General features: G+C 35.4%; 1 protein-coding gene across 2 annotated transcripts in view; it reads right to left on the reverse strand.

Annotated features, from left to right (window-relative positions):
- Positions 1-1,167: 1,167 nt before the first annotated feature.
- ACADL (acyl-CoA dehydrogenase long chain) overlaps positions 1,168-16,002 on the reverse strand; it is a 42,839-nt gene continuing 28,004 nt past the window's right edge. The window contains exons 8-10 of one of the 2 annotated variants that reach the window (XM_023731241.1): positions 10,343-10,470; positions 8,008-8,094; positions 1,168-4,441 (exon numbers count right to left, since the gene is read on the reverse strand). In XM_023731241.1, the coding sequence (XP_023587009.1) occupies positions 4,348-4,441; positions 8,008-8,094; positions 10,343-10,470 (309 nt within the window). In that variant the 3' untranslated portion in view covers positions 1,168-4,347. The remainder of the gene's footprint in view (positions 4,442-8,007; positions 8,095-10,342; positions 10,471-16,002) is intronic. The other variant, XM_004376279.2, reaches the window with a different exon arrangement.

The raw sequence follows: 16,002 nt of genomic DNA on the forward strand, positions 1-16,002 counted from the left end.
ATGTACAAATTAAAACCACAGTGTGATACCACTACACACCTATTAGAATGGCTAAAGCAAACTATATAAGAACTGGAGAGGATGCAGGGCAACTGGAACTCTTATACTGCTGGTTGGAAGGCAAAATGGCATCGACACTCTGGAAAAAGGCAGTTATTTATAAAGTTAAACATATACTTACCATGTGTGATGGTTGATTTTACGTGTCAACTTGGCTAGGCTATGGTGCTCAGTTGTTTGGTAGTCTGAATGTTGCTATGAAAATATTTACATGTGATTAACATTTACAATAAGTTAACTTTAAGTAGATTACCCTCCATAATGTGACTGGGCCTCATCCAATCAGTTGAAGGATTTAAGAGTGAGAGAGAAGGAATTCTGTCTCAACACTGTACAGATATCCTGCTGGAGTTTCTAGCCTTGCCTGACATATGGATTGCAGACTTGCTAGCCCCTACAATTGCATGAGGCAATTTCTTAAAATAAATATCTATATTTGTATCTACCTAGCTAGCTAGCTAGCTACCTATCTATTCTATTCTATTGGTTCTATTTCTCTGGAGAACCCTAATACACTATGCGACCCAACAATCCTGTTGCTTATTTATCCTTAGCCATCAAGATATCCTTAAGCAGGTGAATGAATAACAATGGTACATCAATACAATGGAATACTATTCAGTGCTTAAAAAGAAATGAGCTATTGAGTCACTTGATATGAATAAATTTTAATGCATTTTGCTAAGAGAAAGAAGTCAGTCTCAAAAGGTTACACACTGTATGATTCCATTTATATGACAGTCTCACAACAACAAAAGCAGAATGACAGAGAACAGCTCAGTGATTGCCAGTGGTTAGAGGTGTGGAGAGGGTGTGACTATAAAGGGATGACATGAGAGAATTTTTGGGGTGATAGAACTGTTCTGTATCCTGACTGTGGTAGTAGTTGCATGAATCTATATACATGTTAAAACTCAAACGGGCGATTTTACTGTATGTTAATTTAAAAAATAAAATTTTAAAAGGAATGAGGGGGAAAAAGGCACTGTTATAAAAGAAAAGGGACTTGGGAGACAATACAACCAAATGTAATTTGTGGACCTTGTTTGGATCCTAATTTGAAGAAACCAGATACAAAAGGCATTTTTGATACAACGAAGCAAAATTTAATGTGAACTGGGAATTATATACTAAATCTTAGTTTTTAAAGTATGATAATGGCCTTGTGGTTACGTGAAAATATTCTTCATCACTTAGACATGTATTTTGAAATATATATGTGTGTGAAAAGCATGTCTGGGATTTGCTTTAAAAAAACATCATGAAAAAAAGTGAGGGAGACAGACTGGCAAAATGTTGATGAATGTTGAAGCTGGAGGTTCATTATACTACACTGTATTTTTTAGTATGTTCGAAGTTTTCATAATCTTTTCTTAAAATGGAAAATGAGACTTTTAAAAATTGAGTAGAACTTCTTTTCAACATTTATTTTAAAGCAGTAGACATGGTAAGTCTACAGTTGGTTTCAATCTTGATGTCAAATCTAATGCTCCAAATAAATAAATGCTGTGTGTGCCAAAAATAATACTGACATATGAAAAAACAATCTAGAAATCTTATACTCTGAGCCATAAACTACTAAAATTACTAGATTTAGTAAAGATTTGCAGAGTTAGATTTTTAAATCACAAACCGAAACAGTTTCTTTTGCATACTGTCATTTTCAATTACACTGTCAAAGAAATAAGGGGCAAATACAATTTTAAAGCAATAATTCTGTTTCTAAAAATCTCAGTGAAAAAACAAAATTACTCAGGCTCTTTAACCCTCATTAATTATTTACACAGTGTTGCCTTCTTGCTGTGTTGGTCTGCTCTGTTCTTTTGAGCATTATTATTATTTATCGTTTCTTGAGCACTCAGCACTGCAGGAGATACAGATGATAAGTTGCCTCCCTAGGGGCCAACAATCAAAGCCACACAAGCAAAACACAAAGATTAGCTGTTTAAAAAATGAAAACCAAATGCAAGGTTATAAAGTACACCCTGAATTCCCTTTTTTGCTTTCAGCTTTAAGGCTATGGTACAACACATCCTTCTTTGGGGATGTAAGACAAGTCTGAAATTGCTAAGATAAAGAAATCAGCTTAGGAGAGATAGAAAACATCCCGAAGATCATTCCGAGAAAATATCCTACATAGAAATCCTTTCACTCTCTGATGTATTGACGTATAAAAATTACTAGAACCTAATCCTAGCTGTAGCGGACTGGGGTAGCTCTGTGTGCGCGCACGTGTGTGCGCATGCGCGCGCGCTTGTGTGACTTAGGTCTGCCCAACATTTTTGTATCCTTTCTCTTAATAGTATCACCCTGCTTTCAGTTCTGAGCCCCCAGAATTAGGCGCTTGTTACCTTAGTTTATACTTAGGTTGTCTTGGGTTTGGTTGCTTTTGTTATTTGCGTCTAAAAGAATCCTGGGAAGTTAAATAACCTGCTCAAGTTTCATAGACCAATCATTCAAATCGTTCTACCTGTACATAATAAGCTTTTCCTAAATCCCAGAAAAACCGAACCCACTGCCATCGAGTTGATTTCAACTCATATTGACCCTACAGGACTGAGTAGAACTGCCCCACAGAGTTTCCAGGGAGCACTGGTAGATTTCAACTGCCCACCTTTTGGTTAGCAGCCCTAGCACTTAAACCACTATGCCACCAGGATTTCCACTAAGCTTTTCCTACTATGCTTATTTCCTTCTTCTTCTAGAGATGTTTTGTTCCTAAAATCTAGTTTCCTTTAAGATTGGTAACGGAAGCAAAAGGAACTGTGAGGGTCTTGTTATGTGCCATCGAGTCGATTCCAAGTCATAGCCACCCATGTGACAGAACAGAACTGCCCTCTGCTCTATTCAGTTGTAATGGTTGTATTAACACAATGTTTAGTATCAATAATAGCAAATAAGATTCTTAGGTTTTCTGAGCTGAACAACAATATGTCTACTTCCATTTAAAAACCACTTTATTCACTGTCTCACCATTACATACAAAGAAAAACAAGTACAGAAATGATACTTTCCAGTGTCTAGTTCCAGTCCAGTAGATTCTGACTCACGGTGATCCCATGTGTGTCAGAGTAGAACTGTGCTTCATAGTGTTTTCAATGGCTGATTTTCAGAAGTAGATCGCCAGGTCCTTTTTCGGAGGCATCTTTGCTTGCACTTGAACTGCCAATCTTTTGGTTAGCAGCCAAGCGCATTAATGAAATGATTACTTAATTTAATTGACAAATTAAATTAATGGTTTATTTTTTTATGATAATTACAAAATCTCAAGTCAAATGTCATTTCTTCACTTTTCTAGGTGCTTCCCTTATTTATTTTATTGCATGTATCACAATTTGAAATTATCTTGTTACTTATTTACTACCTTGTTTATTATTACTTGCTTATTCACTTATTCATTAGCAGAGATCTTGCCAGTTTTGTTTACTATCATTATTTTTAACAGCCTGGCTTAGAGAAGACATAAAGTATTTGTTAAATTAATAAATAAACTGTTCTAAAATAAAAGCTATTGACTGCTTTGATATCTATAAAATATATCACAGAATTAAAGGGTGATAGATTATTCTGTGTTCTCCTATAAATTAAACAGAATGGAAATCTGTTGAAAGCCAAGATGTCAGTAGTTGAGACAACCAAGGGTATTTTATGACGGGATTAGGAAAAGGCTCAGCGGAGCCCTAGGGGTTAGGGACTCCAAGGCTGTAAGGTAGGAAGACACTGCTTCAATCAGAGCAGCTCTGCATTCATCAGCATTACACTGGGACTTTCTACATAAGCTTTTGTTTGAAGAAAAGGTTCCCTTGCTTAAAAATAGAGGGGTGGGGTAGGAGGGTGAAAACCACTGTTCTGGGAAGTTTGGAGCAAAAGACAGCTGAAATTAATCAACATTCTAAATTATATTTCTTTTTCCCTTTAAAAGTTAATGTGCTGTAAATATTATTAATGTTTTTATAGTATAACAATACAAAATTATTTCTGCCTCAAATTTAAAGAGCTAACCAATAATGTTTTATAGAATTTTAGTGATACGTTTATAAATTTTTTTTGACCTTTTAACTATATAAAAAGTTAAAAGTTAAAGCTTATATGAAGAATTTCAGCATCTTCGGATTCAAAGATTTCTTCTTTCACTGTGTTAATGTTCTATTTATATTTTATTTATTTCTCTATAGAGAGAGCATACAAAACAATGATTAGCATTTCCCCTTTGCCAGGCTGCATTTTATTTTGAGCAGATTTAAAACCAGCTTAGCAGTAATAGGATTCCAGGATGTGGGCAGATGTCTACTTGTCCTGGATGATATCTCTTGCAATCAGCTCCTTCATTATTTCATTGGTACCACCATAGATTGGCTGAACTCGGGCATCCACATAAGCTCTGGATAAATCAGAATGTGATTGAATGAATAAATAAAATATCAGAAATTGTAAAGTTTAGCTCACTAGGTAACTATTAAGTTCTTCAAAGTACACATTTAATAAAACCCAAACAATAAAGTTCTAGCACATATTTATTTTTCCAGTATGGCATTAATCCCAGATTGGGATAACTGTTAAAAACAAACAAACAAAAAACTATGATGATCTATATAGTTTTTAGTTTGCTTGAGGATATAACAAATTTTTTCAAAAAAGCATTTGTAAGTATGTTTATCTAATTTTATAAAATTGAGCACATCCAACAGCATTCTAAAAAAGTCTGCTTTAGATTCAGAAATGCATGGAATATTTTAATTTCTTGTTATACTTAATGTTTCCAAAAAAAAAAACTTGAAATACACTCATTTTATAAATAAGAAATTACATATTTTCTAGCATCGCTTTAGATCCTACCACTGCTCTCGCCTATAAGGGTATACAGTGATACTTTAGAAAATACTGCTTCCATAAAGTTAACAAGTTACTTAATTTTTTGGAAATGATTAATAGTTACTCCAAGTAATATATGGGGTTAAATTACTGAGTAGCTGAATCCACTGCCAGACAAACACAAAAAAATGCAATGAGGAGTTCACTTTTGGTAGTGATGATTGTAACCTAGCCACTGTGTGGTTGTTTTTACTTTTTCTCATCTTATTTAATCCTCTCAGCTGAGATATGAGAGAATAAATATTATCCTTTTGCAGGTAAAAGAACTGAGGTGCAGAGAGGTTAACACATTTGCTAATCAACAATTGCTATTTAATGGCCATGTAACAGATAATTCGCAGACTGGAAAAAGAATGTAGGCTTTCTGCCTGTTTGGCAAGTATCTTTTTTATTGTATCACAATCCTTTCATTGGCTCACCCATTAAGGACTAGTTAGAGCTTTGAACTTTCCTAGTACATGAATTTACTGGCATTTTTTTTTCCAAGCATAAATCTGTCAGATTTTTTATGTAATTTTTAAGACAAATTAAATGTCCCTACTCTTTAAAAACATGACCAATTTTGTACTTACCCTTCTTCATATTCATCATGGTACATTGCAAACAGTAGATACTCAGTAAATATTTACTGACTTGATTTACTGTATTACAAAGGAATTTTAAAATCTCAGTACCTACCTTCCGATAAAACTTCTAAAATCTAGAGACATTTGTGTTTTGAAACATATATATATTTTTTTCTTGTAAACAGATTCTGTTCTTTCCCACAAAAGCCAACGCTAGCATTTTGAGGACCTGCCTGGCATTTCAGCCTTCTTGAGCAATTCCAATGTGTTTATACATTTTTGGACTGGGTTGGGCTTTTTTCTTTTCACAAAGAAATTCCAACCTAGTATGTAATGACAGAGATACGTAGACCTTTTATAGGTTACTAATTAAATTCAGTTATCAACCAAAATTAACAGAGGAAGGCAGCAGAAGGAATGTTTAACCATGCACAGTGACGAAGCTCTACATCTCAGGCTGCTCCTTCTAGCATGGCAGAGAAGTCCTGAGATGGCAAAGCCTAAGCTTCCCTTCTCCTAGGCCCCAAACCTAACGAGGAAGAGTGAACTAAACCCACATGCTAAGACAGAGTTATTAAACAACAAAAACAACAGAACAAAAAAGCACCTCTTTTTCTCCGTGAAACCAAGACTCAGCAACATATATATTAACTAACATAGCTTAATCTCGGGGATAGAAGGAACCCAATTAAAATGTTTGTTTGTTTTTCTCTATCAAATCAAAGTTTATACAATGCATTCACAGAATTGCCTACATGTTTAATTACCATTTTGATATTAGGTGCTATTCTCACTTTTCATCTTTAAAAAAAGTCTCTTCCCTATCTATTTGGGGAGAGAAATGACAGTCTAGTTTAAAGGTTCACACAATTTTTGAATTAACAAGCTGCCCAAGAAGGGTGATTACCATGCCTTATCTCCAGTTGAAAGCAGGGATTTCAAATAAGCCATTAAGCTACAATGTTTGCTTGCTACTGACCTGAAGGAATCACCTTTGAGAAACACAGAGACCAAGACATATGCCACACTCTAATCTTGGGCCATTGAGACGACTGCCTTTCTTAGAACAAGAACTAAACTAGACAAACATCGAGCCACTACATGACTACATTCCCAGCAGCAGCTGTAACAGCATAGTTAAGTAGAAAAATATAAACATCCATTATTATTTTACTCTCTTAGCACTGTGTATGTGGTGAATATGACAGATGAATATTGTGAATAAAACACGAAAATGTACAGTAATGATTTAATCTGTGCTAGTGTAACTCAATGTTTACTTCTGATTTCACTACTATAGAAAGATTAAAAAAAAATCTGCTTCTGATTAAGGCCCCTTTGAAGTAGTTCTGAAAGGATATAACAAAATCCAACTCCAAGAATTCATTAAAAAAAAAAAAGAAATCATTTAGCTACTTCATGCCTACATTCCCAAAGCAGGAAAAAGTCCTGGTGGTTGCAGAGTTTTTATAAAAGGTTATAAATTATATATAACCATGATTAAAGCTTTCTGAACTGCCCAATGGCAAAAGAAAATCAGCACATTATATCTATGCTGGAGCTTCTGTCCTTGACCTAATATAACTTTCATATTATATTTATTCTCCCCACTAAGGACTATAAGCACAGTAAACTGTTTTCAATTATGCTTGCCAAAATGATAAATTTGAAGTCTTAGGCTGCCAGTTTGAATACTAGTCCGATAATTTTTTTCCTCCAGATATTCTACATTTAAATAAAAATTGGAAAAAGTTTTTAGACACCCATACCATTCTCGTTCTCAGATTCAGAACCACATTGGACTTTTCTATATACAGCAAAAGCTTCTTTGGGAAAATTTTATAAACTGAAAACATGGTTCAATCAGAGAAAAAAATAACTTTTTTCATGGTGATGATGAGAAATGCCATGGGGAGATAACTGAGGCCAAAGATTATGGAAACATGGAAAGAAGTACAGAGATGGAGGGAGAAATACGTAGAAGAACACAGCCTATTTACAAATTGCTACTGCGTCAAGATAGTAACAAGAGTATTCATACACAACACAACGAAAAAGGGCATATATGGTAATTTAATTTGAAGGAAATACAAATTCTGTTTGGAAAAAATAAATACTTCTGACCAATTTTTTTTGGAGCAAAATAAATAATCAAATATTTAAAAGATGGCAATTTAGATCTTTTTTTCATATGCAGATTAATTTTTCTGTAGTGTTATTTTTTTAGCTTAAAAAAAAGGGTGTTATTTATACTTCTATATCAAGACTGAAATAAGGCCAAGCATTAAGCTTTAGTATACTGGTTTCATTTTCTTTAAAAATAATATATTTAAATCCTAGTGGTAAGCCCATAAAACAAAGCTACTTTCATTTGCTCGAACATACTCTGTAGTCATGGTTAAAAACACAAAGATTTCCCACCTCCTATCCCTCCATACAAATAACAATGCAGAAATTTTCCTTTTTCTTCAGACCATCAAGAAGAGTGCAACAGAACAGCTATACTCACTTTGCAATCGGGTACTCCCACATGTATCCCCAACCTCCATGGAGCTGTACACAGTCATAAGCTACGCTGTTTTGTAACTCAGATGCCCTAGGTGACCAAAATAAAAAGCAGAAAAGGAACATCTTAAATGGATTTTCATGAGGTGCTTCATAGTCAGGAAATAAACTATTTAGGACTGTTTAAATGCACACATTTACCAAGTAATTGAGACAACATATTAGCTGACCAAAGAAGAGAACATGAATTACAATGAAATAAATTTCGGGAGAACTGTTACATAAAGAATACATTCTTCATGAATTATATTTCTGGCTAGGCTTTTGTTAAAGCTATAAACAGAATGTCCACAGCTTAGATTGTTATGTTTTTGGCTATCCTAGGCTTGAGAAGGATATAGTTGACTTGTGTTTGGTCTAATTTATTTACATTATCTAGATGATCCAAATTAACCACATGATTACTCAGCCCTCTATTTCCTTTTTACCTTTGTAATATATCTTTTTCCTCCAAAGATGTCACCTCTTATCCGAAAGTTACAATTCTGAATTTCAATAATTGTAAAAAAAAAATAATAATAACTTTTTTAGCATTCTGACTTTTCAGAAATAAACTGAAAGTAAAAGTGAAAACCTAAGGGAGTAGACTATTAAAGCACATGCCATCAAACAGGAAATTTATTAAAAAATTATTTGGGGATTATCATTCCTGAAGTACATTTATATCAACATGAGGTACTTGAGAAAAACTCTTTTCTGATTTTATCACAACAGTTGTAATTACCATTAAAATCCATAAGACAACTGGTAGGTATTTGACTCAGCTTAACATGCAAAAAAAATTAAAAATTCTTTTTAACTTATTTTTCAATAAGGGGAAACATAAAGCAAAGACAAGCACAGACACAATTTCCCATTTAAAATTACTTTTTAACCCAAGCCATAGGGCAGGTGAGGATGTTCCTAAGAAATACAGTAACCATCTAATGATTAATAGACAAGACTTTGGGGGCAATAGTTGGAATTCTATAAATTTTTGTATTTAGCTAGTATTTTAGTGAAAAAGTTACTGGGCTGTAACTAGTTGCTCCCTCTGTTTTAATGTGAAATACCAGTAAGTGTATAAACTTGGTGTTTCTAAAGAACAATCTAATCCAAACATCTCTTTTTCCAAAAATATTCTATCTTAAAAATATTTATTTTACACCTTTTCCACTAATCAGAGAACTTTCTGTAAATATAAATGTAAAATATCTTCCTCAAAAGTACACGTTCCTAGTATTTTCACATCACTTTTCAACCTGACAATTTTATTATTTTAGAATCATTATATAAAGCACTATTTTGCATATTTCCCCTATTCTATTTCTGATTGAAATGAACAGAAGTTAATGATTAATGACAGGAATTTTTTCTAGGTTACTTCTGAGTTAGTGAGATGTGAGAATGTTTTTTTAAAAAACAGGAAACTAAACCCACTTAAAATCTGATTTAAACTGCATGCTCTTGCATCTTAAAATATATAAAAACCTTATAGGGATCATTTTTCAATTAATTCATCTTTAACAGTCTTTAATTCAACTGAAGGTCTTTCTAAACTTAATAGGATGTTTCTTCCTTTCAGTTAATAGGGCATGTGCGCAGAGTTAAGAGCTAGACTGCTAACCAAAAAGGTCGGCAGTTTGAATCCAACAGCCACTCCTTGGAAACCCTATGGGACAGTTCCAATCTGTCCTGTAGGGTCACTATGAATTGGAATCAACTCGATGGCAACGGGTTTGGGTTTTTTCTTTTTTTTTTTTTGGTGCAACTTTTGATTAGACAGTCTACTGTTGATGGAATTTCTCTTAGATCTGGAAAATATCTTAAACAAAAAAATCCTGCCCAATTCACTCATTTCACAGATAACAAAAAGTTGGCCCAGAGAGAATTATGTAAATGAATTGCTCCAGATCATAGTTATTTAATGAAAGAATTGGGACTCTATCTCAGGACTCACAAGTCTCACTGTTCTCTCTCGGTCTCAGTCTCACTATACTGCCATTCTTCTTCAGATAATTTGAAATATACTATTACTTAAATGAACTAATCAGTCATCCCTCTTCAGTCGCTTAATAATTTATTTTCAATAACAAGGGTTAAATACCAACCTCAGCAATTTTTAGCACATTATAAATAGGCTTAGTGGAACCTTCCAGTATTTTTTAAAAAAGGTTCTTACTGCTATTTTTTATTTATACAGCCTCCTTCCTTTAAGACCCTCAAGGCTGAGTTTAATGTTGGCAGGATTCCGTAACAGTCTGAGCAAACACCACATTTTAATTACTGAGCACGCATACCAATATTTCGCCATGGAAGCGGTGGCAGAGTCCAGACGTTTTGATTCATGCAGCTGGAGACAGCTGTCCACAAAAGCCCTGGTTACACAAATGTGTGTTTTCAGTTCTGCTAGCTTATGCTGCACCGTCTTGAGTTTAAAGGAAAGGAAAGAAAAAAATGAGCATGGTAGAAGTAAATATTTTGAGCCACCTAGCAGATCAAAAATTATATAATGGAAGATCTTTAGAGCAAAACAACAGTGACACTGCTGGAATTTTTTCCCCTCCAAAAAAGGCACACGGTAACTAATTAGCTTAAATTAAAAAACTCACTGTATTTCAGTGCTAAGAAAACTTGTACTAAGAGAAAAATGCAAAAATAAATAAATAACATTTCATATTTTGTATTCTAAAATTCAGAACATGACGGGAAACTTCTTGAACAACAGCCTGAGTTTAATGAGTGAGCACCACCTTGTGGTACTATCTTTTAGTTACAGTTGTTGAAAACACCTATTTTCTTCTGCAGACTGTAAATCCTTGAGGAATTTTTCTTTATTAATGAAATTAAGTATACATATTTCCTTACTTTGCTTCTTTGACTTGGAGTGCCAAGTAATAAAAATAACAAGCTGGGGGTGCAAAAAGTTTTCTATTTGCTCATAATCACATCAGAAATATTAGACATTATTATTTTATATCGTTGAGCATTTAATCTAGATCTGTAGAATGCAACAGAAGAATAACAGAATCAGAATACTCAAGAGACCACCCCTCTGCACTCTCTCCCCTTCCTCCAGCTCCTCAGCACAGTCTGTAACTTTGAAATGCAAGACAATGGTATTCTTGGAAATCATTCTATCTAGAACATCCTCAGTTGTTCTGACTCGCTCCCACTTCAGTCAAGTTTCACCTCATTCCTGACTCTTGGCTCTCACACTTTGAACTTTAAGTTTGTATCAGGTTTCTTTAACACTGACTCTTATTTTTTAAGTAATATGTTATTGTGTCATTTGTGAAAGTCTACACAGCAAGTTAAGTTCTCATTTGACAATTTCCATACAAGTGGTCCAGTGACATTAGTTACATTTTTCACGTGTGTCAGCAATCTCTTTAATTGTATTGTGGTTGTTCCATTTCCAGTACTCTAGTTTCCCTGCCCCCTTACCTTCTCATCTTTGCTTTAGAGTAGACGTTGACCTTTTAGTCTCATACAGACGGTTTTTAAATAGAGCACCTCTCTTACGGGTAATATTCTTTATTTTGTGTGCCGCTCTGCTATTTCACTCAAAGGTGATCTCAGGGGATATATCTGGTTTGAGGTTTAAAGACTGTCTCAGAGCGATAGTCTCAGGGAGTCCTCTGTCTCTACTGGTCTAGTTAGTCTGTTGGCACTGACTCTTTAACTTCCTTGAGGATATTGGATTGGACTTGAAAGACCAGCTCTCCATTTTGGGTAGCGTCCACAGGACACCCTATTCTAGTTGACTGCTTAGATCCAAGGCTCACCTCTGGTTAGCTGGATCTATTTTCCTTGTAAAAATTCAGATAGAACAGAGCTCTGATCAGTTCTGTTGCTGAGTTTACGCATGAGACCTTCATTGTGGCTAACAGAAGGCATACACATGGAAGTTAGTGAAAAAGTGGCTCAGTGAAACACAAACTAGAAATTAAATGTATTCCATCTATGTACTAGCAGGTTCAAAGCCATGATTGAGTTCTCAAAGGAGGGCTGTGAGGCCAGATTCCTAGAGGATGCTTTTACTGCCGGCTTGCAATTCCCAAACTGTAAAACTGAAACATTAAGAGTTATTAGTGGTGGGGACAGTTTTAATACTTTCCATTTTTGGAAAAAAATGGAAAGGAAGTATAGTAAGAGTCAGGACCAGGCCAAGTCCAGAGTGTCAGGTGGGTTAGGAGCTCTGAGGGACAGATTCCTCGTAGGTTTATCAATATAACTATTTTGCTGATTAAAACAACAACAACAAAAACCACAACTGCCTGCCTTTCCCTTGGATTTACCCCATCTTGTTCTAGAAACAGATGATGACTGTGATCTAATGATTCCAAGACCAAGCAGTGGGAAGGCTGGGACCACACTTGTTCCACCTTTGTACCATGGACTGATAGCCAGAACATGCTGGACTACATGTAGACTTTCTTCTCTTTCTCTCATTCTTTCCACTTTTCTATCTCCCTTTATATTTATCATATTAGGCCAAATCTCTCCCTTCAATCACCACAGAGTTCCCCACTCCTACCCCACACACCAAAATTCCTTCACAGAAAATCTAGAGATGGAATAAGAAATGAAAAAAGTGAAGAAATACTCCTCTATACATTGAAAACACATGAGTGTATACTCCACGACAATCCCTTAAATGAAGCTGTAAGTCCATTCCTAGCTTATTTCAATGACACTATCTATAACACTTAATTTGGTAAACAAAGGCGAATCTGACGAATCTGGAGATACTTTTGCCCCCACATGATGCCATGCTTGGAAATTTATGCACTATTTACAATACAAGACAATCAAGATCTCTAAGCCTATGTGAATGCTGGGAGCTTCTAGAAGCTGAAGTTAAATTTCAGACCAAGATAGAATCATTTAGAATTCTTGCTTCAGTGCATTCAGTGAGGTCCAAAGGTCTGACAGAATTAATGCCTCCAAGAGTATATAATTTACTCTCTAAGGGATAAAGAGATTAAGTATTTATATATTCTTAACACTGAGTTGGGTGTTACTGAACAGATCTGGCCTTTACTCCTCACTGCAGACACTGAATGCGTTGTGTTTTCTGAAATTACTCTCTAATGAATGGTAGCTAATAACTGTACCAAATATTATTAGCATGGTGCTTTTTGTGAATGATCAACATGCTCTTAGCAGTATTTTTAACATTTGTTAATATTCTCTAATACATAATACTTCAGCTAACCCTTAGAAAAAAAAAATCACCCTTAAGTTACAAAGTGAAGTGGATAGAGTCTCTTTCAGAGTTCTGAATGATAAAATTCTTAGAATCATAGTTTTATGGACCTGGAAGACACTTTGGAGAGGTTATGTAGCCTAGTATTCCATTTAAACAACATCATTAATTGCATTCTAATATACTATGATTCAAATGAAATAAAGCAAATTAGGTTTGCCACCTAAGTTTTAGAGTTAATTGACCCCACGCTCAAGGTCTTATCTTAAGAACTGGGTATTCCCTTTAGGGAGGAACGGAAGGAAGAAGTGTTATTATTTCCTTTCTAACATGCTCAGCTGCTAACTGAGAGGCTGGAGGTTTGAGTTGATGCAGAGGTGCCTAGGAAGAAAGAACTTGTGATCTACTTCTAAAAAATCAGCTATAGAAAACCGTACAGAGCACAGTTCTACCTGACACACAGTCCTCATGAGTTGGACTGACTTGATGGCAACTGGTTTTATTCATTTCTCTAGTACTTTGTGCCCTTAGAATCAAGAGCACGCACCACATAGGAAATGACTAAGAACTATCAATAGAAAAAAAATGTTCACTTCACTGCCCAAAAGTGAAGGAAATGTAAAAGGAAAAAGGTCCATCTATTTAAACTTCTGGGCAGTAAAAATAGTGAAAATAGCATATGAGTTAAGAGTGTAGGTTCCAAAGTTAGGACATCTGTGTAATTTTGGGCAAGTTACTTAACTTCTCCATGTTTCAATTTATTCATCTGTAGAATGGGGATAATGATAGTACTATTTTATAGGGTTGTTGCGAAGAAGAAAAAAAAATGAGACAATCCATTTAGCAAAGTGTCTGGCACATAGGGAGCAGTTAATAAGGCATATATTATTTAATATCTGAATTTTGTATGTTTTATTGTCTATTCCCTGGAAAATCATGAGAATTGACATCAACTATGGAGAGCGTAAAGGGCCTTGGTGGTTCAGTGGTTAAGCAGTTGACTGCTAACAGAAAGGTCAGTGGTTCAAACCTACCAGCCGCTCCACGGGAGAAAGATGTGGCAGTCAGCTTCTGTAAAGATTTCAGCCTTGGAAATCCTATGGGGCAGTTCTACTCTGTCCTATAAGGTTGCTATGAGTCAGAACTGACTCTGTGGCAACGGGTTTGATGGAGAGTAGGGATGAAAAGAAATAAAAATCCTATAACTATTGCTATTAAGAATGTTAAGTCTCCATTCTAAAAAGAAAATAAATTTTGTGACATGCATCTAAATGGTCAGAAAGGCCGAAAATGTTCAAAAATTCAAGGATAACAAAGAATAAGGAAATTGAATTATTACATGATCATCAAGCAACATTTGGCCAAGTATAATATGACATTTAAAGGTCTACTTGAATTTAATAACCGGAACCATAGGGTACTCAGCTCCAGAATAGGTAGTGAAGGCACGTAGAGGCCATTCATCTTCTCTGAATACATTCCTAGTTTGAACTACAAAAATATTCAAATATGCTTACTTAGATGAGACAGGAAGATTAAAAGAAACATCTAAGGACTCTCAGAACATATCCATTTTTGGAAAAACAACACTACTTGGTATCAATATACCTGTGAAAGTAGAATGCTACTGCCACCTAGTGCAATTTTAGAAAACTACCTTTGACAGAAAACAACACTTGCTTTGAAAAGGAAGGATTTAAACTAGTTCCTGTCCTTTTGCTATCAAAATATAATTAGCTAATAAATACTTTAAAAAATATCCCTTTCTCCTGTTGGAAAAAAATCATAGATCAACTTTCTATTTCCTTCATGGTTAGATGTCAAATCACATGCTTTTTGAGCTATACAGGCAATCTGGGGATTATTATGGTGAACTTTGTTATAATCTAACATGAAGTCCATAAACAGGAAATGCAGATTTCCAGGTGGATGGAAAATATGTCTATTCAACTCAGTTTTTATAGAAGCCAGAATAGGGCTAAAGGCAGGAGTGCTTTAGAAAACATTTTTGATGTGAAAATGATTTCAGAAACAAATGATACTGAATCCTCTTTTCGGTAGAGTTGAGAAAGTCAAAGAGTGATACCAGGAACTTCCCTCATGTTGCTAGAAGCCTGCAGTGTGCATTTTCAGGCTCATACCTTAAAATTATATTTGAGTACACTACCCTTAGACACTCTCATGCGTCTGTCAGTTTGTTGTACCGTGGGGGCTTTCCTGTTGCTGTGATGCTGGGAGCTATGTTACCAGTATTCAAATACTAGCAGGGTCATCCATGGTGGACAGGTTTCATCTGCGCTTCCAGACTAAGACAGACTAGGAAGAAGGACCTAGCTGTATACTTCTGATAAAAGTTAGCCAGTGAGGGGGACCTCATACCATCAAGAAAGCAGTGCTGGGAGCAGAGCATGTCCTTTGGACTGGGGTCCCTGTGCCGAGAAGCTCCTAGTCTGGGGAAACACTGATGAGAAGGCCGACAGAGAGAAAGCCTTCCCCTGGAGCTGCGCCCTGAATTTGGACTTTTAGCCTACTTTACTGTGGGGAAGTAGATTTCTCTTTGTTGGAGCCATCCACTTGTGGTATTTCTGTTGTAGCAGCACTAGATGACTAAGACAGAATTTGGTACAGAGAGAGTGGGGTGCTGCTCTAACAGATACCTACAATGTGGAAGCGGTTTTGAAGCTGTTAATGGATGGATGTGTGGCAGTGACAGAGAACCAGCAGCGGCAGAGAACCTACAGCAGCAGA

The sequence above is a fragment of the Trichechus manatus genome, unplaced genomic scaffold, assembly GCF_000243295.1.
Source record: "Trichechus manatus latirostris isolate Lorelei unplaced genomic scaffold, TriManLat1.0 scaffold00041, whole genome shotgun sequence".
Taxonomy (NCBI): Eukaryota; Metazoa; Chordata; class Mammalia; order Sirenia; family Trichechidae; genus Trichechus; species Trichechus manatus.